The sequence below is a fragment of the Vespula vulgaris genome, chromosome 7 (genome assembly GCF_905475345.1).
Source record: "Vespula vulgaris chromosome 7, iyVesVulg1.1, whole genome shotgun sequence".
Lineage (NCBI taxonomy): Eukaryota > Metazoa > Arthropoda > Insecta > Hymenoptera > Vespidae > Vespula > Vespula vulgaris.
Genome location: NC_066592.1, coordinates 3,657,056 through 3,681,974, shown reverse-complemented (window position 1 = coordinate 3,681,974; position 24,919 = coordinate 3,657,056). Strand labels below are relative to the sequence as shown.

General features: G+C 32.7%; 1 protein-coding gene across 2 annotated transcripts in view; it reads left to right on the top strand.

The window, feature by feature from the left end:
- LOC127065196 (golgin subfamily A member 6-like protein 22) overlaps window positions 1–24,439 on the top strand; it is a 63,144-nt gene extending 38,705 nt beyond the window's left edge. For both annotated transcript variants that reach the window (XM_050997216.1, XM_050997217.1), the window contains 8 exons: window positions 14,469–14,536; window positions 16,416–16,623; window positions 17,419–17,515; window positions 20,156–20,501; window positions 21,502–21,736; window positions 22,102–22,215; window positions 23,372–23,539; window positions 24,142–24,439. In XM_050997216.1, coding sequence (XP_050853173.1) covers window positions 14,469–14,536; window positions 16,416–16,623; window positions 17,419–17,515; window positions 20,156–20,501; window positions 21,502–21,736; window positions 22,102–22,215; window positions 23,372–23,539; window positions 24,142–24,387 — 1,482 coding nt within the window. In that variant the 3' untranslated portion in view covers window positions 24,388–24,439. The remainder of the gene's footprint in view (window positions 1–14,468; window positions 14,537–16,415; window positions 16,624–17,418; window positions 17,516–20,155; window positions 20,502–21,501; window positions 21,737–22,101; window positions 22,216–23,371; window positions 23,540–24,141) is intronic.
- Window positions 24,440–24,919: the final 480 nt, after the last annotated feature.

Below are 24,919 nucleotides of genomic sequence, written 5' to 3'. Positions count from 1 at the left end.
GGCCCTTGACATCGAGCGCGACGAATTTGAAGGGTTCTCGTGGGACTAATAGAACATCTTGGGGGAAATAGATCGAGACGAACGTATCATTCCTTTCCTTCCTTTCCTTTCCTTTCCTTTCCTTTCCTTTCCTTTCCTTTCCTTTCCTTTCCTTTCGTTCGATCTACTTCTCTTCTTCCTTATTTCTTATTTTTTTTTTGATCTTGCCCTACAAAAAAGAGAGGCGTTAAAAATCGGATGATAGTAGGAAAAATCTTTCTATAGTTTCCTCCGTGTAAGTATTTCACGATAAAGGTCAAAAATATGCATTTAAGAAATTCCCTAGAGCAAGGTCGATCGCATTCCTTCACTTCTTTCTTCTACCTTCTTCACTTACCTTCTCTCCCTGCCCTTCATATACCCTCCCTTTCACCCCTCCACATACCCTCACCTTACTCGCTCCCTTCTATTTTAGAGTCTTCGATGCGGCTGTAAATGATCGTGTAAGGAGTTCGAGACATTCTTTCTTTCATGCTTGGCAACTTCGAGCTATGGGCATTCTTCATTTCTCAGAAGGAAAATTTTTCGTGGCATTCTTTCTAAACTCGATCGGTAGTGATCTTATCTTTACAGTTACGGAATGGGAACTTTTCCGGATGCGATTCGTCTGTAATAGAGAGAAAGAGAGATAGATAGATAGATAGATAGAGAGAGAGAGAGAGAGAGAGAGAGAGAGAGAGAGGGAGAGAGAGAGAGAGAGAGATGAAATATAAAGTGTCCGTCCGTAAAAAAGCGCAGCTATTAATCATTAAAGTTTTTGCGGGTAATCGAATACCAAAGAAGCGATCGTGAAACGATTTTTCCATCGGATAAAGAGGGAGACTACTACTTCTTTATCTTCTTCTCTTCATCTTTCTCTTTCTCTTTTTCACTTTTTCATCTTATTCCTATTCCGGTAATACGTATAACACGTAACATCCTCCTTTAACTCCGTCTCTTCTTCCTCAAATCATTCTCTTCATGAAACGTGTTCAAGGTACGTACATACATAGATATGTACGTGTGTATGCAAATCCAACATCGTGTTACGTTCGGTATACCGGGACGATAACTCTGCTGTCTGGTAAATAAGCTGAATGTTCTACTTGTCCGTCGGAAATGCCGTATAGAATGGATTCCCATCTGGCTGGTTGTTAGCTACTATTTAGCTGCTGGAAAAGATATATATATATATATATATATATATATATGTATATATATACGTATATGTATATGTGTTATATATATATATATATATATATATATATATATAAATTCGTCAATCCGCTTTTCGGAAAATTAGTTACCATTCCAACTAGAAAATCATTTCTCATGTTGGAAATCACGATCTTTCTTACCTATCATGATTTATCTTTCTACGATCGATAAATCTGATCGTCTCGTTTCCACTACGTTCTATTACGTTCTATGATTTTCCTTTGAGAAATTGGCCAGTGATACCATCTCTATGTCGAAACGATCTATCCTCTGGGAATATAATACTACCATTTTATTTTTAGCTATCGATATTGTCGAATTAATTCTATCTTCGTTTCTCTTAAATATAAATTCAAATATTATATAGTTGATATCTAAATATCGTCAGACAAGTAAGGTCGTATTATCTTAAAATTTCGAATTATGCATTCTCACGCAGCTTATTTCGTTGATTCCAATCCAATTTCTTTTATTAATTCCACTTTAAATTAATCTTTATATTTCATTAAACTAATCGTTTTAACTTATTCACGTTTATTATTATCCAGCACGATTCGTTAGTCGTTATCGAGATAAAGCACGTAATAAACGATATATACATACGTATCTATACCTAATACGTTAAGTCTTACACACACCCATGTTAAATTTTATTCGTGAATATTCAATAAAATATTTATCTCTATCTTTCTTTCTCTCTCTCTCTCTCTCTCTCTCTCTCTCTCTCTCTCTCTCTCTCTCTTCTTTAAATAAAAGTAGGTATAGGTACTCGTTGTTATATACGTTAAAAGAAGAGAAGAATACGTATTTTCGAGAGATGCTACAAACGTATCGTCGCATCGTTCCTCGCGAATAGAAATTATCGTTTTCTCTTTGTGTACTCTATTCTAATGGGAGGGACAGGCGAAGGGAGAAAAGTGAAGGAAAGAAAACGAGATAGAGATAGATTGTCATGATAGAGAGTTATAGAGAATGAGAAACAACGATGAAGACAACAAAATTTCTTTGTCGCTCGATCGACAATATCAGATGGATTCTCTTTCTAAAGGAAAAGTCCTCTCTTTCTCGTGTAGCATGAATCATTAAAGAACAAAAGACGAAGCGACGATTCGTGACGACCTAACGAGAATTTCCGATGCTCCCTTACTACCAGTTTTCCGGCTATGACTTAAGTACTTACTCGTGGCTTTGTCTCTCCTTCTCTCTATTTTCCATTCTCTCTCTTTCTCTCTCTCTCTCTCTCTCTCTCCCTCTCTTTCTCTTTATATATCTATCTATCTCTTCATCTATCTTTTTACTTTTCTTTGAATTTGCTGGTTCCTTTGTGTCAGCATGCGATAACAAGCGACAGTAGAAAGAGCTCAGGGTCAATTTTTTTTCTTGTTACATTTTTATTTTCATTTGCCTTCTCCCTTCCTTCTCATCTTTTTTCTATTCTTATCTTTTCGCCAATGATATCATACGCGAGAAGTAAAAGCATCGAAATCTGGGTGAACGACGCCGCGAGATTTTTTTCTATCTTTTTTTTTTCTACTTTTTTTTATCTTCTTTTTTCTTTTCTTTCTTTTCTCTTCTTTTTTTTCTTAAATTATAACTTCTCTCGAATTCGATCAAATATTTTTTATAGGTCGGTTAGAAAAGTCATAAATTTTTTTTTTTAATTTCGTCAAAGAATTTTTTCTTTTACTGCGCTCCTATTCTCTCTCTCTCTCTCTCTCCCTCTCTCTTTCTCCCTCTCTCTTGCTTCTCATCTCATTTATTTATTTTGTCTTCTCTATTTCCGTGTCTTATCTTCAAATAGAATTTACTGACCGTCGGGAAAGCTTACAACGTAGCTACATTCAAAAGAAGTAACAATATTTCGGATCGTCGCGTTGTCGTCGCAACGACGATAAAGTGGGGTCTCGAACGATGTTTATTTAACAACGCGAGGCGAGATACGTTATTGAATAAATAAATAAATAATACACAGAAGCGGACGAGGAACTTGAGTGGCCGAAGAAAAAGAAAAGCCAAGCATTAGGGTAGTTTTTGTGAGTAACAAACATGTTCCCGAGAAAAATGGGTTTCACTACTTTTATCGACGTTGCTTTTTCTTCTACGAGAGAGACAAAAAAAAAGAAAAAAATAAAATACAGCTTTAAATCGAACGCTTCCGTACATATTTTTCTTCGAGAGTTCCCTTCGTATTTCTCTTTCCGCTTCTCTTCTATTTGCATCCCTCCCAAAGCAACCCTCCCTCCCTTTTTTCATCCTGTACTACCACCTCGTCTTCTCATCGTAAGAATCATGTTTTTCGAATTGCATCGAAGGTGGAAATAAGGAGAAGGAAAAACAGTGATGATTTTTTCTTTCTTTTTTTTTCTTTTATTTTTTTTTTCTTTTTTCCTTCCTTCTTTTTGGTTACATCGGTACAAACTCAAACACGCGAGACGTTCATAAATCTTTCGTTCGAGAGAAAAAGAAAGGGAGAGAAAGAAAAGAAAGTAAAGAGAGAGGGAAAGAGGGAGAGAGAGAAAAAGAGAGAGCGGAGTCGAGCAAGTATGATTCATGATTCATTATAAACATGCGTGTCGAGCGTGTCCAACTTGTTGGAGAACAACGAAGTATTCGTGAGGAGACGTTCGTTCGCAACTTACAAAACAGAAATTGTTCTTGCCTTTGAAATGTTTTATTATAGGAGAGTAGAAAAAGTGTACAGTTAAGTTTCGAGATAGATAGATCTTTTTATGGGAATAATTGTACGTAGAGAAAGGAAAGATGTCTTTAATTTTTCGTGCGATTATAAAGGAAATATTTTAGGATTTTGTTTTCCATCTAGAAATACTTCGTTATCTTATCGTTTTTATTAACCGCATGTAATTATCTGAGGGAATAAAAAAAAAAAAGAAAAAGAAAAGAAAAAAAAAGAAGAAACGTTTGATGTTATTAAAACGTAATAGAGTTTGTTTTGAAAAATCATATAAGAGACGAGAAACGAATTTTAGCAGGTCGTAATTTTTTAATCGAAACAACAGAGATATTTGCTTGTATGTGTTCTGTTAAGTTTCAAGTTGAACGCTTCATTATTTCTCGAGATGTTCAAGCCCGTACCTGATTAGAAAAAGTGGTCTCGCGAAAAATAGCTCTTAAGTTTCAAGTTTATTCCTGTCTGTTCTGTTTCTTTTCAAAAGGGATTTCAACTCCGTCAACTCCTCTCGAATTTCAGAACGTACAAGTTCTAAGAAGATATTTCAAAGTTGCACCTACGTCCGCCATGAACAATTTCGAAGAAACGGAAAAATGATCGTTCCGATCGATCTTAAAAATTCTTCGGACCGTTCCTACGATATTTATTTATTGTTACAAATTCATACCTATCATTTATATTTTATATAAACGTATGATTAATGTTAAACAAAGTTGTCAACCTAATTCCAACGAATCACTGTAACTTCTCGAAATGGCTTTTCCTCGTCTCAAGTTCGTGCAGTTTTATCGCCATTGTCCTTGAGAAACCACGGAAGCTCCTTCCCCTTTTACGATTTACGAGCTTCTCATTTTATTTTTTCTCGTAACCACATTTTATCGTTCCCTTCTTCTTTTTTTTCATGTTTCGTCTATATTTATATATACTTCTTTTTTTATTTATCCTTTTTACTTCAATTTTTTATCCCTTCGCACAAGTTTCACAATCACCCCTTCAAAATTTCGCTACCAGTACATAGCTTTGACGTAATTTTGAATAACAAAAAAAAACTGATTAGCCGTTCGTTTTCGTTAAAAAAAAAAGGGGAGAAAAGAAAAAGAGATCAAATAAATGAATGAGATTAAATCGAGTGGAATAAAATCTTCAATATTTTTCGCGAGAACGTCGTGGTATTAAAGGGCTAAACGATTCTACTTAATTACGACGTTAAACGATTGAATTTATTTTCAATTTGATGAAAAACGAGCGGTATAATAGTCGATATTTTTTATGCGATTGTTACGAAACGAGTTGAAAAGAAAAAAAAAAAAAGAAAAGGAGAAAGAGAAAAGAAAAGGAAGAACGATTCGAAAAAGACAGATGAGAATCATCATCCGTATTGTTGAACATGCGAAAGGTCGTTCTCTCTTTCTCTCTCTATATCTCTCTCCCTTTCTCTTTCTCTTTCTCTTTCTCTTTCTCTTTCTCTTTCTCTTTCTTATTCTCTTGGAAAATTGTAGGAAGTCGTTCGAGAAATAGAATATGTCGAAGAATTCAGTCGGAACGTTCCAATAAACTGAGATTCAAAATTCCTTCCTTGTACGAAGATATGAAAAAGATAACAAGTTAAAAAGAGAGGAGAGAATGATACGAATAAGAAATTGTAACGATTACGATTTGACGAAAAATATCTCTCATCGAGAATGTTGCCTTCCTAAAATGAAATTCTCTTTCGTTTTGTCGGTTATGGTATAGAATCATAACGGAAGGGTCCATCGAGCGAGCTATTATCGTTTCACGTTCAACCAGCTCTCTAATGCATTAAGCTTTGACCATGACAACGGGCTTCGCGTGTGTAAGAGAGGACGAGAGATAGATAGACACATCATGAGAAAATGTAGTTATTGTATTTAGGACGTTACTATAAGTTAGAAAAATCTTAACATTTAATATATATATATATTTATCTATTTATTTATAAAGAACGAAAAAGAGAGAAAGAATAAATCAAAAGTTCTTAAGTGATATTAAAAATCAATTACATAATATTTTCCCAAACAATTTTCTTCTCTTTTATTTCTTCCGTAAAATATTTTATTTTAAAAAGACCGTAAAAACATTTTGTATCCTTGGTGTAATTTTAACATCTAAAAAAAAATGAAAGAAAATAACAAAAATTAGCCTGAAACCTCACGAAATAGAATAATTGATCTTTTAAGATCACCACCCGTTCATGTATAATTCAATATAACGAGAAATAGGTATATGTTATGAGAAATACAGATTATAATAGAAAATATTAAATGAAAATTGTTTTTACGTTGAAATACGATGTTGGAGTGAAAATATAAAGTAAAAGGAAAAGAAAAGAAAAAAAGAGAAAAACTAAAACGAATCGATTAAGTAAGTACGTATAATGAATAGGAAATAAGAAGAATATTTTTAAAAGATATAAAGTGTAGGCGAAAGAAATATAATTCTTTGTTATATTCCTCTCTCTCTCTCTCTCTCCCTCCCCCTCCCTCTCTCTCTCACTCTTTCTCTTACGATGTAGGACTCGTAGCAATCGCGTACTTGCAATTCTATTTCGAATAAACGCTCGACGTGGTACGTGTTCGTCCATTAATTTTTTGGACACGCTTCGCGCATAATGCATCGTAATTTTTCCCTCACGAGCCAGTGCTTCCTTTTACAAGAAAAGATGGAAAACAGAGACGATGGAACAAATCCTTCGACGATGAGAAATCCTTCTTCTCGTTGTCTTTTAGCGTTTTGAGCATATAAGTAAGTACTTACGTACTCAGATGTACATACATAGATAGAAATCACACATGGGTAACTTCGAGTATGACGAGCGTGTAAATACTATGTATTAAACGCATATATACAAAGAGAGAGAGAGAAAGAGAGACATAGATAGACAAATACAATTTCAAGCTCTGAGTACGAAGGAAAAATAAAAAATTGTTCTTTAATCCAGAAGATTTGCAGCTCTTTAATTAACCCACCATTTACTGGTAATGGTACAGTTATAATAAATAGTGGTAGTTCGACATTTGAAGAATAACAGACGAACTCGTTTCTTGTTTCCTTCGTTTCATCTTTCTCTTTCTTTCTTTTTGTTTCGTTTTGTTTCTTTTGATCTTCGCAACATTTTTATATATCCTTTTTTTCCTTTTTTCCTTTTTTTTTCTTTTCTTTTTTTTTTCCTATCTCTTCTGCAACCTCGGAGGACTAAGGAAGCACGTCATTCGTACTTCAAAATTGAAGAGCTGCCAACGTGACACGTTGGGCGAAAGAAACCGGTCCAACGTGTGCATCGTGTGTATACATACTCTCTGTTCTCTTTCTCGTGTAGCTAGAAAAGAGGCCGCAAGATAATTACTTAAGCTTTTTTTATCACGTAGGGAGAAGGAGAAAGGGAGAGAGAGAGGGAGGGAGAGAAAGAGAGAGGGAGAGAGAGAGAGAGAGAAAGTGAAAGAGAATGGGAGGATTGGAAAGTATTGCACTTTCGCTGCTGGTGTAGTAATAGTAGTAGTAGTAGTGCTAGTACCATTTTAAAAGCGTATAAAATCGGACTTTGTTTAAAGTAGAGGTATAAAGAGTATTAAAACAAGAGGAAAGTGTTAAAATCTGGACATCGTACCGGTAAAAAGTTTCCTATTTGTTTGTTTTTTCTTCTTGTTTCAATGAAACTAATTAATAATCTAGTTTTATGTTAACCATAAAGAAATATTTGCAAAATAATTTATAACGTGGTTGATCAATCTGTTATCGATGTACACGCTTTAATACACTATGAAATATAATTAATTTAACGCATATAAAATATGCGTGAATAAATAAAACAGTAAATAATTAATTGGATTAATAAAACAAACGCTTGCATATGGTTTTGTTTTATTCAAAAAATAATATATATATATATGTATATCTCAGGAGTCGCTAATTAGTACTATCCAACTTATACATAAATACACACAAATCCGCATATGTATAAAATGCAAATAGGCTATGGAAATGTAAATGTAGCATACGTTTGTCCAGACTCGACCAGCGTAGAGATTATTTTGGCACGCTTTTCCTAGCTCGTTTACCTTCCTTCGTTTACGTCGTCTACGGTCATTTAGCCGATTTGGCAGGGTAAGCCGGACTTGGGAAAAGTCAGATACTTCTATTTCCTAAACTATTTCTCGGCCATTCGTCATGCTCATCCTTGGCATCGTTTTAGCGACGTTTTACGGCGTTTTTCGTTTCTCGTATCGGCGTTCAACGAAGTGAAAAGCAATAATACATTGATAAGAAATGTATATATTCCTTACATTTTTATAGTTTCTGAAATATCTTTTCATGCTTCTTAAACCTTAGTTTTTACCCTACATAAATCACTATCCTCCGACTTTCACGATACTTAAATGCTGTTTAACTACATATGCATTAGATTCTAAGTTTTGGAGAAAAAATTTATTTTTATAGTGCTTTTTTTCTCATGATAATGATATTATTTAAAATCAAAAAAGTTTGACGATGGTTACCCAAACGTTAGTCGAACATTGTTCGTCTAAATAAAAAAAAAAAAAAAAAAAAAAAAAGAGAGAACTTGGGGGAAAAATTGAAAATATCACCCTTGGCTTCACTCTTTGTATTCGACGACGTATAAACGGAGAAAAAAATATATTAACAATAGTTTTCGAATCGTCTGCTTAACTCAACATGCAATCGTCGAAACAATGGACGTGGTGTCCGAGAATCGGTTACAACGGGACCGACCGATACAGTGGGATTGGTCGAAAGACAAAGGGCTTATCGAGGCAACGATGAACGCGTTCGTACGGTCGATCAAACGCGTTTTGTAACCACCCCGTGGAAACACCCACGAATTGCGAACTCGACGCCATTGTTCGTAACGATTTAGTATGCGTTTGGCACTATTCTCGAATCGGACCGATCGGTTCCCCTTATCTAAGATCATGGAAAAAGCATTGTGTTATTCAATGTTGAAATTCGACGTTGAAATCAGTTTATCGCTTTGATAACAATATTTTTTATTATCACTCTTTATTATTCTCTTTCTGTTTCTTTTTTGTTTAAAAAAATAGAACGAAGATTAAAATTATCGTCTATGAGAACGATATGCATCTGATAGGCTCTTTTTAATATCAATATTTGTATATTTTTTTTACAATAATAACTTCCTTTTTTTCATAAATCAAACTATATATTAAATATAGTTAACGTCCCTGATGATTATTTTATTTTTCTTTATATTCATTATAGAATTATTCGACGATTTCGTATTTCCTTCATTACGTATATTATCAACAATAAATCATATTTCATTGATATCATAATAATGACAAAATTTGATCAGAATTTATGGAATAATTCCTTAAGACAAGAAAACTACGTTTAGTTAATTAAACTAAAGAAGCATACGGATAAGAATGAAATGTTATGATTCAACGTTTCTCGTTAGAAATGCATTGAAGATTACTCATAGATTATTGGAAGGAAGAGGTGGAATAGTACGGTACCATATTAACCAGTGGTATAGTCGAAGTTTACTCTCGTAAACGAAGCCCTCGCTCAATCCTACAGGATCTCGCTTTCTAACGTCTGTGTAATGCAATGCAAGCTAGCTCGGTATTATGACGTTGCAAGGGATCTGCATGTGTGCGGATACACCTATGAGTGGGACCAGCTTTAGGATCTGGAAGTAACGCTATGACGATCGACATTCACCGTTTGAACGGGAAATTGCAAGCTTTGAGGAATAACAGAGAGAGAGAGAGAGAGAGAGAGAGAGAGAGAGAGAGAGAGAGAGAATATAAGCTTGTCGAGATAGATCTGAAAAGCAATATCGAAATGATATCGTAACTTCGCTCGAAAACATATTTCAAAAATTTTAATATTTCCATAGAAGCCTGTTAAAAATAATTTTCATATAATTAATTCACATACCGTTTCGTATACATAAATAATTAATGAGAAATTTTTTATGGAAGCGTTTATTAATTCGATCATTTCCAAACTAATTTATTATTCCAACAAATATCTGATTGAAATATCCGTTCAGTTTTCTATGGAATTAAATATCTATCAAATAATATATTAATATCCTATGCGTGTGTTTGTGAGAACATTTATAGGTATATAAACGTATAATAATAATAATAATAATAAAAAGTAATATCGCATTTGTGAGAAAAACAATATTTTCTATTTGATAAAATAATGTTTCTCTTGCCTCCGTCTCGTAATCGTAACATGGAAAGTTAACTTTTGCTTTACTTTTTCTATTTTTTTTTGTTTCGATTTCCTTCTTTATTTTTTCTTGTCGACATTGAAATACCTAGGATCATTTGTTAATGATCTCTGAAACGATTCTCTTCGCGAAGCGATAAGAAAGTTTTCATTTCAGTGAGATATCGTTAATTCTTCTCTTCATCGTATATCTTGGCAAAAAATTTATTCGTATATATATATGTATATATATGTATATATATATATGTATGTATGTATGTATGTATGTACTATCAGATAAAAAAGAGGATATCAGAAGAAAAAAGAAGCTGAAATGAGAATCGAATTATCCACGTCCTTTTCGAGATGAAACTCATTCGATATATGTTTCCCATTATTTCGAGTGTTGCATTTCACTTGGCTAGCGATATAAACCGATATTAATTGCTATTGCGGGTTTCTGTGTAAACGAGCTTCTCTCTCTCTCTCTCTCTCTCTCTCTCTCTCTCTCTCTCTCTCTCTGTCTGTCTTTGTCTCTATCTTTCTCTTTCACACATAATTTCTCTCTCTCTCTCTGTTTCTCTCTTTGTCTGTCTGTCTGTCTACGTGTCTATCTCTCTGTCTGTTCATCTCTGTCTACTGATGATTCTTGGGTACCGAAAGTTACGTCCCTGATCGCTATTTTCGCCATGTCCGCGAATTATTTATAGCTGTGGTAGGGAACGAGCGAGCGAGCAAGCAAGCAAGCAAGAAAGCAAGCAAGCAAGCAAACGTCTCGCGTGTTCTATTCGTCCGCCATCATGAAAACTTTGCACCTTTGGATTCGTGCCGAAACTCTAATTCTCTTTAAGAGAGACAACTTAGAAGAGCGAGAGAGAGAGAAAAGGAGAAGGAGAGAATAACCAATGGTGATTTTCCTTCTTAATCGTAGCAACTATGTCGGTGAAGCTATGTCGGATTACTTATGTCATTCCCCTTAGATATTTATTTGACGATATAACGAATTGACTCGTTTCTCGAGTTATGTTCACGTATTATTTTGATATATCCATATATTTTTTTTTCTTTTTTAATGACTAAATTTTATTGTTAGAATCTAATGTCGTCAATAGAAAGATGGTTCGTTAAATGTTATATATATATATATATATAAAAAGAAAAAGAAAATTTATACACCTAGACCAAAATAAAAAGGTTCGTTATAGCAAACATAAATATTTTAAGGATATTTGAAATTTTTTATCCTTTATTTGAAATGTGAAACTTCGATTGAAGTGTCACACCGCATACCTCAGACGTAAGTAGTTATATTTCTTTTATTCATACCAAAGCCATAAAGGCAAATGGAATTTTCTGGTCGATTTTTATACCGGGGAAATACTCTATATATTCATTTTTATGTCTTCTTACGGATAGAACTGAGTGGACAACTGTGTTGCTTTCATTTCTACACGTGGGCTTTCATAAGAGCGATAGATAGGTATCATTATGGATTATGGTTTGGCGAATAATCGAGCGAGTTTGCGTATAAAGACCCATAGAACTATATTATGATGATCCGAATGATCTTTAGATGTTTAGATTTCGAATGTTACTTCGACTTCGTCATTTTAGATAGTTGTAATTCTCCAGCTAAAGAAATAGGCAATTTTTAAGACGTGCTAAAGAAGAAGAGAGAGTTAAAGAAAGAGAGAGAGAGAGAGAGAGAGAGAGAGAGAGAGAGAAGAGAATGTACGTATCATTATTCGTTACGATACACACCGTCTAGCTTTATCACAGTGAAATAGCTTCGATGTAATGTTTAACTTCCTTTCTATCTACTGCATGTGTAGAGAGGAGTCATAATCGTTCCAATTCGCTCACGTAAGAACTATTTTCCCTCTCTCTCTCTCTCTCTCTCTGTTTCATTGTTGTTACCAAGTTCTCTCCTGGTAACGTTATCTCTCTTTCTCATTCTCTTTCTCTCTATCTCTCAGTTTCAAACATTTCGACCATTTACCCTTCCATTCAGCCACTAGCAAAGAGCACCTCTGCGATATTCGTACTGATGTCACTCGGAAGAACGAAAGGACACGATTAAGTGTAGGCGGGTTATTCCAAACGGGTATCAAATCCTCCTGTGGTAATAATTAAATAAAATTTAAGCTTTATCACACATTGCTACTCGAATTACGCGGTCGGCCATACTTACCTTTCACTTCGATTACGTTTGATAATATTTCTACAAAGCATTTACTATTAATACTACCTACGTTCGTTATCTTTTATTATCTCTTTCTATTTATTTCTCTCTTTCTCTTTCTCTTTCTCTTTCTCTTTTATGTGTATCTTGTGTGAAATTTATGACGTCACTTATCGGACGTTACTTACTATACGTTAAAATTATTCATTCTTCTTTTCTCTCTCTCTCTCTCTCTCTCCCTCTCTTTATCTTTCTCTTGTCTCGTCATCGTCTCTTTTTCTAGTTTAATAATTTGATGGAAGGCGAACGTGTATTATCTTTGGTTTTTCTTTTTTCCTTTTCCTCTTCTTCCTTTTTTTTCTCTTCTCCTTTTGGTATTGGCATTTCGAAGATTTACATTCTGGGGAAGTGGAGGAATATAAACGATCGAGAAGCTTTCGTGCTTCGAAAGAGACATGAATTATGTTCCAATCATCGATCGGTATTCCTTCTAATAGAAAATCAACTTGTGGAAGAGATACTCGGTTACACAAATTAATCGTTAATATTGTCAAGTATATAAACGACATGACGACGTTGATCCTTGGTTAAATAAGTATGTATAATATGTATATATATATATATATATATATATATATATATATATATATATCATAAATATATATTTATACGTATATCCCTCTCGAGGGATTTTATATCGAACTACTCAACCGTAAATGATTTTACAAGTAAAATTTTTATCGAAACGCGTTCATCTTTTTCAGTATATAAAATATCCATTGACAGAGTTCATTGACCTTTTTAACAAACATCCGGAACCGATTTAAAATGAAACGAAACAAAAAAAAAGAAAAGAAAAAAACAACAGAAAAAAGAACAGATTTTGAAAGATTCGAAAAGAATCGATCAGTCGAGTCGTAATCGTAAAATCGTATATGCGTGAAGTATTTAGCGTAATAGGAATAATTCAATGGAGAATATGTTCGTGCATGTCGCACGTATACGTATATCTATGTATATGTATGTACATATGTACATACGTACGTGTGTATACCTGTGTAAAGAGAAAGAGTGAAATGGGAAGATAATTTATACCCATGGAGATCCGGAAAATTTCGAACGAAGCCAGTTCTATACCCGACGGCCATTGTTCTTCTTTCACGGACCGAATGAAAATTCATTATCGTTTTTCACAGATTTTCGTACGGTCGATCTCGTTATTGGAAAATGTTATTCTACGCTCCATTGAATTTGTAAGATTGACATGTTCGAATATCTAGTTTCACATCTATCTTTCTCTATTTCTCTCTCTCTCTCTCTCGCTCTCTTTTTCAACGATATTGTAACGCAGAATATGGTACGAGATCGAAGTCGAAAAGTATGTCGTATAACAACGATTCTATACTTCCATTCTTTGAAATTGCAACAAAATTATTACCTCTACACGACGAGATTAAATTCGCTTTTTTAACTCTACTTGATCGTCCTCGAACGGCAAAACGACTGCTCATCAGAAACGATCGAATTTAGATATACGATGGAAAATCCACATTGAATAACTTTTCTATTCTTCTTCGACATTGTATCTACTTCGAAAGAGAATATCATTTCTTTTTTTTTCTTTTCCTTTTTCTTTTTCTTGTATAATATATACACGGAAAAAGATTTTGATTATCCGACAGAGAATGAATTGAGAGATATGCGATTTTATTTAATTATACTAACGAATCTTTTCGAACGTATTGTATTTATTTGTTTTCACGTTGTCTAGTAATTAATGCATTAAAAACGAAAGATAAAAAACAAAAGGTTCATTTTTTTCTTTATATATATATATATTTTTTTTAGCATTAACTCAGATAACTAACGAGGAGATGCAGTGTCTCGTATACTTGTTTCAGTTGATAAACAACGAAACAGACAAAGAAGATAAAAAGAGAAAGAGGAAACGAAGGAAAGTAAAGCTAACGAACAAATACTGTCCCTATGTTTACCTTGGTTTCTCATAACGTAATCGACTCAGTGGACACCGGTCCCTCGAGTTACTACGTATTGTTTGTTAGGAAAAATAACAAAAAGACTGATTTCATATGTAAATATCTTGTTTATTCGTTCTCTTGTATCTTTTCTATTTGACAGAAAGAAGAGAGCCCTACGGATTCGGAGGAAGATCAACAAATGAAAATTGCATACCTCGAGCCAAATCTGTAAGTTTGTAATCTTGTATCTTTCTCTTTTCATTATTATTATTATTTTGTTTGATACCGTCATTCAACAAAAATTATTAAATCATAATAGCATAAAAGAAACATTATTTTACATCCTCAAGTTAAAATTTTGTATCTCGAGGAGTTTCAGTAATAATAAAAAACAAAAAAATCAGAACCTAGAAAATTTCAAGCCTTACCTCCTGAAAGATATCAATGTCAAATGAAAATCATCGTTTATTAATTACATATCTTTGTCGATCTTAATTCGATGAAGATAACGTTTTCTCTTTAGTAAAGATCATCTTTGAATACGAAGAAACTCGACTAGTAGTCTGTAGAACGAGCTCGAACGAAAGTTTGGGAAATCCGTGTAAATATAGAAGGATGTAAAACGGCACTTGGATTCTCTGGCACTCGTAGTGTCGTCTTACCAGAGAAAGAGAGAGAGAAAGAGATAGAGTAAGAGAGAAATACTTGGTAGAATTGATTTTGAAAGTCATACTAAGCCTGAATGCTACTTCCACTTCGATCCCAGTTAAATTATAAATTTCGTTTTAATAGTAAGCGAATTTAACAGAATTTCGATCGTAAAACTAACAATAAGTTGTAGTAAACGATAGATACGATGGAAAGAGACTAGATAAATTGTGGAATCGTTTGTGATATATTAGTATAGCTAATAACGTTGGTAAGTTCAGAATGTGTAATCCATCGAGCACGAACTGAAAATACTTTGATGATTACCGATTGATAATTTTAGTACAAGGTGTAGGTTGAATGACGTAAGCTGAGAAACAGAATTCGAAAGACAGGAAATCCGTGGGAATATTTTCCATCTCTCTCTTTCTTCCTTTCTTTCTTTCTATACTTACTCTCTCTCTTATTCATTTCCAAATATTTCTAGCTGATTCCTAAGCTGGTGTTAAAACTAAATCGGCAGTTTCTCTTTCGTTTCGATTAAAATGGCCGAGTCGGGAACTTATCCAAAAGATTCTATGATCATCTTCCATCCCTACCTTTCAACCAGTCGCATATTTGAAATAGTCAACGTGATGCGTCTATGATAGATAGCCGAGACGATTTCATTCCAACTCGTTCTATTTTTGCATCCACCTCCGTTAGAACTTCGCGCGAACTTATATACGCGTAGGTTTTAGACGATATAATACATGCATATATTGTGTATATACGTATGTATGCACACGTGTAAGTACGTAGGCCGAACGATTACTCGTTTTTAGAATATACATAGAAAATTTCTAAGAGAACTAACATCGTTCAAAAACGAAACAAACGTGTTCTATCCTCGTCTTGATCTTTCGACGTTTGCAGATCGAATTTAAAGATAGCTAAGTTGTGTATGGCATTTTTAATATCGTAAGATTCTTCGATTTTAAGATAGGAAATTACGACTTTTTTTCATTTTTTCCTATATTCCAATATACTATTTTTATTCTAGAACGACATATCGTATTCTATAATAGTTATCTTTGACATTTAACAATATCCTATCATGTTATTTATTTATCAAAAATTTTCTTTCTCGATAGAAAATTTTATATATATATATATATATATATATATATATATATATATATATATATATATAAATTCTATGTATATTCTAACTTACATTTCTAGTTTCATTGTCTCATAGTTTTATTGCAGAACTTTGTTATTATACAGAAAGATGATTCAAAATACCAATAACTGTACGAGTTCCAGCCATTCGTATTATTTATCTTAAATCTAATGGTAGACATATGCATACGTGTAATGTATTTGTGTGTATTTATATATACATATATGTAGATACATATATACATGCATATATATATAGATACATATATATGTGTTTGCTTCGGTATGCGACTAGAAAAATTATAGACTCGATGCTTCGTATATACGCTGTCCCATCGGAGGAACTTCGAGTTTGGTCTATTTGGTTGTCTCAGATAAGCGATGAAGCTGAGCTATGGCAAAAATGGTTGTGCTCACACGTAAATCTTTTTCTACGAATGGCATCACGTTTGAAAAAATTCGAAGAGGAGCATATCGCGGAACTAAAGACATTGCAACCCGAGGTAAATCATTTTTTTCTTTCTCTTTTTTATCTCTTATTGTACGTACATATATCGAAATTAAATCATGATAATAATTAAAATAATTAAATCATATGATATTCGGAGAATAAATTAATGTAATAAAAAATTTACTTATATAACATATATATGTGCATATAATTTACGTATAGAGAGAAAAAATATTAACAAAGAGATCATTCCAATTCGTAGAAATGATGTATCATTGAAGTCGAATAATAAACATATAAACAAAACATTCTATCCTGCGAACGTAAATTTTTTATAAACAAATGTAGATACACGTATAGACACGTGTATGCCCTCAACGAAGGTCTTACGAATAATAACAATTCCTGGAAAGTGACGACACATCCGCGTCTTTCATACATACGATATAAACAAATTAGTTCTTCGTCGGCTACGGACAAGTATAGACGTGTTTCGAATAGATTACGTATCTGCGAGTAAAATATGAATATATTTTTCAAACGACGGTTCAAAAAATCACGTAGAAAGTGCATATTTCATAGGGACAAGGATTGCATTTACACCAGTAAGTAGATTAGAAAAATTGGGTATTATTAATTAGATATTAAACGAAACAAAGTCTAAATTATATAAATTATATACATACGAATACGAAATAATTAGGAAAAAATAAATAACGAAAATTTAATTTAAATATATTACGTACAGCGTATCATCAAAAATAATTGTAACCATTTCGTTATATACTTACGACGTTGTTAATAAAAATATAATATAGTCTCTGTTTAATCCGATTGATATTCATAGATGGTCGAAGAAATACGAAGGATTTTCGCATACGAGGAGGACGCCATTGCCGACGACGGGATCGAGTATCCGGAAGGAGTCGAGGATTTTTACGACAGTAAGAAACGCATTCGCTTCGGTGATAAACGTAGATTTTATTCGATTAGCTTAGGAGAAACGGCGACGACCTGCTTCTTCCTATTTCGTTCTCTTCTTTTTTATTCTCCTTTCTCTTTCTCTCTCGCTCTTTCTATTTATCAGTGGTAAAGTATTTGCGAGTTTTACTGGATACACACTGAAGTATGATAATTGGATTTGTCGATGTAACTCGAGAACGAATGGTCCATTCATTCGTGGATTAATATATATATATATATATATATATATATATATATACATATATACATATATACGTATATATATATATATATATATATATATATTTTGGTATATTAATATTCGTAGAAAGTATCTTTCCTTTAAGAAAGAAAAAAAAAAGAGAGAGAAAGACAGATAGATAAATAGAAAGAGATCGTACAATTTAAGCGGAAACGTCTGATTTATAGCAAGTACTAAGTTATAAGCGTTTATCATTCTGTCTTGCTTTTACAAACAACTAATCAATATTTATGTCTCGCTCGGGAGACGACAGAACTCTCCTTTTCATATCGTTTGATTCACTTGCTAGATAGATATATTTCGCGAAAAGGCTGGGGAACCTCCTTGAAGAGCTTCAAGAGTTTTCTCTCTCCTTCTCTTTCTTTCTTTCTTTCTTTCTCCTTCTCTCTCTCTCTCTCTCTCTCTCCCCCTCTCTTTCAACTTTGAAGAGAGAGCTTCACTTTACAATTTTTCAATACGAACACACGAAATGCGATATCTGTATCATCTAATTTATTAATCTAATTCAATATACTGTAAACTGCTTAATAATCATTAATAATTAGCGAGTTTTTTGTTGAAAAAATTTACGTGTATGTGTGTGTGTATTTTTTTTTTAATTTTTTATCTAATATTTAGAGGACAAACGTTTGTAAATATTTCAGATATTATTTTAGAAATGTTGCATTTGATTAACGTTCAGACATGAGAGAAAGAGAAAGAGAAAAAGAAGGAGAGAGAAATAGTTGGATAAGTTGTGAAGATATTTTGAAAATTATTCTGGATAATATTGCGTTTAATTAACGTTTAGGTATGAGAGAGAGAGAAAGAGAGAGGGAGAGACAGAGAGAGGTGGTTGAATAGAATGAATATTGTTTAATTTATTTTTTTTTTAATCCTTAAATTCCCTTTTTTTTAATAAAGTTTTCTGGATTTATGCGAAATGGTAGATAAGATATTATTACGAAGTAAAGACAGTACGAATCCTCGACGACATTATTGGTGAAAGTAAATTTTTTGATTACAAAGCAAATATTCTCTTTCTCTCTCTCTCTCTCTCTCTATATATATATATATATATATATATATATATATATATATCTTTCTGTCTAGCTTTTTTAATTCACGACTTGCAATAATCGTTCCTTTATTCTTTATCTTTCTTTTTTAATTTATTTATAAATACGATGTACAATCCATTTGTACATTTGATATAAGACGTCTTGGTTTATTATTAGATATGATTAAACAGCTAAGATTAAAACATTACAATATTATTATCGAGATATAAAAATTTGAAATATTTTACTCGAGATAAAAGAGAGAGAGAGAGAGAGAAAAAGGATTAACGATGCTATTTACAACAATATAGGATGATTATTTACTCAGATCGTTAAAGAAATTAAAAGAGCGTAGGTACTGCATTTTACTTTACTATACATTGCAGCAGCAATCCATAAAATTAATAATCCAACCATCCGTAAATGATTGTTTCTACTTGACCCGTTTTTTCTCTTCCCACTCTTCATATTTAATATTCAATTCGATTTTATCATGCTCATTATATTAAGAGGCTAATTATTTTTCGAATGATTTTCAAAATACGAATCTTGATGGCCCAAAAAAAATAATGGTACGATTGATCTTCGTTTATAAAGAAAAAGAAAGAAATAAGAAAAAAAGAAAAGAAAAAAAATCGTCGATCAGAATTAATCGAAAAGCTATGAATCATTTGACTACCTCGAATGATCTCGAGATTTTGTTCATTCATTCGACTTTTCCCTTGAAGTACATTTCATCTTTCTCTCTTTAATTTTCTATTAGTTACGCTGGCAAACTCTCTAGCGATTTTCACGTTGAACAATCTTTCTCATCTTGAAAATCAACCGCTCTTATTATTCAAACGATTTAATTCGATTCACAGAGCTACTTAGCGTCACTTAATTATATTCTCAAAAAGTTTTCATTGATATTGAAAAAGAGTAAGGTAAAGGTACAAAGAGGAGATCTCTTCAGATTACTACTTTTTTCTTTAATCAATTTTTAGGTATATATTTTTTATACAATACATATATATATATATATTTACTTATTTAATGAAATACTTTTTTTAAATACTATAAAAATAATAAAGTTAATAGAGAAAATAAAAAAGGTTTATTTGATATTTTTAAAATACAAATACGGACATGATTCGTAGCTTAAAGATTAATTTTTAATTGTTTCTTTTTTCTATTCTTTCTTCTTCTTTATAACTCATCCTGCATTTATATTATCAGTCACGATCGTATAAATATCGTATCCTTGTAAAAGGCATAAATTCGATTTTGGTTTGGAAGTATGACCGCATCAATGTTTTATCAAAAATTTGTCATGCCAGTCGAACAAGTGCTCGCAGACATCGTAAGCGGTAAGGAAAAGTCAGTCGAGGAGAAAGATGAAGGAGAAGAACGTGCACTCGAGGAAAGCGCAGAGTGGGAGGAGGAAAAAGAAAAACGTGCACTCGAGAAAATCGAGGAGGGGGATGAAGAGGAAGAAGAAGAGGAACGTGCACTCGAGGAAACCGAGGAGGGGGAAGCAGTGGAAGAAGAAACGGTGAATGAGGAGGTGGTGAACGAAACTGAGGAAGGGGCGGAGGGGGAGAAAGGGGCAGAGGGAGAGGAGGGGGAGGAACGTTTGGGTGGAGGTGCGGACCAACCGGAGGAGACTACCAACGAGGAGGATACGTGAGTAGGATCGTGATACGAATAGATTTGATCTAGGATATAACTCGATCATTTAAAATACTTTTCTTTTGCGTTTCTTCTTTTTTTTTCTTTTTTCTTCTTCATTTTTTATTTATTATTATTATCTTTTTTTATTATTTCTTTTTTTTTTTTTTTTTGGTTATACGGAAAATCATCACTAAGGGAGAAAGAAACAAATATTTTTTTTTCCCTACGAGATGTTACTTGTTGCACAAAATGGAGGAAATTGATTCGTTTATTTTAGATAAGCATGTTGGAAGGAACGCTACGATACGTATTTACTTTTTGGTTAGACGGAAAAACTTCTCTAACGGGGAAAGAAACAAATATTTTTTTGTTTACAGCGAGATCTTACTTGTTGCGCACAATGGAGGAAATTGATTCGTTTATTTTAGATAAGGATGTTGGAAGGAACGTTCTAAGAATGGGTATTTATTTTTTGCTTAGACGAAAAATTCTCTATTAGGGAAAAATACAGATATTTCTATCTTTTCATTTTTCTCTTTATAGGAAATTCTTACTCGCGCGTAATGAAAAAAATTTATTGATTTATTTTACATCCGTGTGACAAAAAAAAAATACGTAAGCCGTTTAAACACTTACCTCGTAGATCAACGATACCTACTATTCTAATTACGATTAAATATTTAGAATTAAATATTTACAATATTAACGAAGAAATAAGATTTCTTCGGTATGATCATGAATCGGTTTGTCGTCATGAATCACTCATAAAATTTATTTGAAAAGAATGAAAGAGGAGAGTTGATATGAAATAAGAGTAGGAATCGTGTAAAAGAGATATTGTCTGATCGATAGATAGACAACAGATAGAAGAAATATTTCTTTTTTTTTTTTTTTTTCGTCGAAAGACTGTGATATATTTAAGAATCAGAAAGGATTTATAGGTATGAGCGATGATGATCGGACGTTTAATCTGTACGAAGGATAACGCGTACATTATTTCTTCATACATTAGTACAGAGGAAGTAAAGGAGGAAGAGGAGGTGAAGGAGACGGAGGAGGAGGAAGAAGAGAAAGAAAAGGAAGGGGAGGAGGAGGAGGAAAAAGAAAGCGATGAAATCGTCGAAAAGAAGGATAAGGATGAGAAAGTCGATGATGATACGTCCGAGTATCTGAAAGAGTGGCCTTTGGGAATACAATGGGAACCCCTTGGAATTCAGAAAGAAAAGGATCCTACGGATATTATCGAAGTAACCACTATCCGCAATAGCTTACATTTCGTATCCACGTTTAATTCGTAGCTCGTTAATATAAAACGGCTTCATCGCTAGAAAATAGATATCTCTTTTTTCGTTGAGATGGAATAATGATAAATGAGATTAGAGATTGAGATTAGGATACTAAGAACTGATACGATATTGCCTATAATTCGTTCGAATCGTATTTTTCCCGAATGACTACTATGTTGTTCACAATGGAACGATGATAGACTTTTTTTTTCTTTATCGTTTATTTTCTGGACGGTGTCGATTGTGTATCCGTATATTTTTATTTATTTTGTATACTTATATGTATATGTTTCGTTTTTCTTTCTCTTTCTCTTCTTTATTCGTAGAGATTAGAATTACCGGAAACTGTCGAGGAGATGCAAGAAATGATTAGAAATTTTACGATCCAAGCTACGATCTATCGATCCTATTTCAAACACTGGATGGAAACTGGCGAGCAGGTAAGAAATGATTTCGACGATTCTCATTTCTCTTTTTTTTATTTTTTAATTTCATAAGGAAATACAAAAAAAAAGGAAATAGTTTATTTATATATCTATTAAATAAAAATTGCGGATACATGTAGCTATTATATACGAACGTATATAAAACGAGTGATCGTCGATAAATTAGATGTTCAAACATTTTCCAAACAATAAGGGATGAAAAATTGTTTAAAGATATATAACAGTTTATTCGTATGAAAAGTTGTCTTTTAATTGTGATAATAAAAGCAACACGCTCTTCCTATAACAAACGCATTCACCTACTAATAGTAAGTATATTATTCCGTACACACCGTATTCTACGGACATATGGAAATTTACGATGAAAGCAGAGATCGTTCTTTCGATGGCGAACCAATTCGATTTGTAGAAACAAATAAATTGTAGGAAATGCAAATACCCGAACGATATATAATAGAATCGGTCCTTTGAATGCGTTTTTCGCTTCAAGGATTTTATCCGTTTCGATGGGCTTCCGTTCAGATTGGACATGGAAAAAGGCAGAGATAGATAGAGAGAAAGAAAGACAGATATAAAGACGGAGACAGAGATAGTGAAAAAGGGGGAAGAAAAGACGAATAAAAAAGGGAAAATAATTGGCTGGTCTGTATGTTTTTGTGGCAAAATGCAAGTGGAACTATATGTATATATATATATATATATATATATATATATATATATATATATTTACTATATACTTATACGGGCTGTTAAAATAAAAAAAGAGTTTAGAATTTAGCATATATTATATATTTATATAATAGTAATAAACAAAGACAAAGATAGCAAAAAGTGGTAGAATAGATTAACAAGATTGGCCGTCCGTGTGTTTGTGTGAAAAAAAAAGGCAAACAGAACTGTATATATTTGATATATATATATGTATATATATATATATATATATATATATATATATATATAGGAGGTATTTAAAAAAGAGGAAAGGGTTCAGAATTTAGAATAGTATATAATATTTATTTTAAGCTGCGTTGAAAAAATTTTTTATATGTTTTGTCTATGTATTTTTTAAATGAACATCTTTTTTTGTTGACACTTCGTATACCTTACACGTTATAGACAAGGTGGGTGTTTGAAAACGATTGTTTTTCAGGCGATCAAAGAGATGGTAGGTAGAACGATCATGTCTACGGCAAAATTACGTAATATCTTGAAGGATGAAAAGCCAGAGGCAAGTTTAAAACAGTGTTTGAACTATCCGAGGGGCACACCTAGACGGAACTTGTGTTTTTCACCTCCTATAAAACTTGCTCAAATGACGGTACGTTCTCTAGGCGAAAAAAAAAGCAATATGTATATACGTATATCTCACTATGTCTATATATATATTTTTTTTTTTATTTAGAGACGATCGTTCTGTCGATCTTTCCAAACGTATTTTTTCTTTCATCAAGCATACATACACATCGTTTTGATTCGATTAGTTTGATTTTCTTTTTTTACCCCTTTGTCATAATTTTTTTGTTTCTTTGTACTTATAATCGATTATAAAAACCAGATGAACGGTATGTAAGGTATTTTCAACGGAGGAAGTGAAAAAAAATATTATTTCAACTTTTGATCATTAACATTTTTTTTTATTTTGTTTATTATAACATACAAACGTTATTTAACATATGTTATAACATTTATTTAAACTCGTTTAATTCTAATAAAATAAGGGGATGAAAATAGAAAAAAGAAAAAAAAGATTTTTACGAAGGACAGATTTCTTCATCGATTTTTATAGTACACCTTTTGATTTTTTTTCTTGTTTTCTTTTTTTCCTATGAGATAGACGACGCGTTCTTGGATCGATCGATAGATCTTAGCTCTCGTTTGCTTACGCCCTTGTATAAATGAAAGAAAAATAAAAACACACAGGCTCTTGCGAAACGAATCGGCACGGAAGAGTTTATGAAAGAGATGGCACGTGCGGAAGAGGATATACCGTATTTTTTTTATCGAAAAATCGATCCGGATATTGAGATAGCAATCAAGCACAATGACGAGGAGGTTATTCCAATGGATCCCGACAACGAATTTATCTTTGGTAATTACGAAAGTCTTCGTTTCAACCTCACCGATAAACCTGGAAAGGATGGTAAAATTTTTATGGATGAAGAATAGATTTATTCCCTCGATTCGATTAATCTCCGATAAATCAAACACACTTTACATATTTTACATTATTAATACAAATAAAAAGACATATTTTTACGAATTTTCATGTCAAATAACTAAGGATATAATGAATGAGAGTACGGTGAAGTATTTATGAAGACATATATCGCGTTTAAAGATTTCTCTTAAAAGGATTATTATTTATTTTATCTATAGGAGAAAATAAAACAAATTTATGAATAAATTTATAACTCACACACACACACACACACACATGTATACTCACATACATATTTATATATCATCTTGAAACTCGTTATCAAACTTGTAACTTGAAACATTAGATAAAGTGTGTAATGAACGCGTAATATTTGCGTGTTCATATATGATGAGAGAAATGAGAGAAAAGAGAGAAAAGAGAAAGAGAGATAAAGAGAAAGAGAAAGGATGGAAACCATGTTGGGGCCATGATGAATTTAAAACTAGAATTAACGTTCGACGCTGCCATAGTTACTTTCTGTAAATACGTTTCTCAACT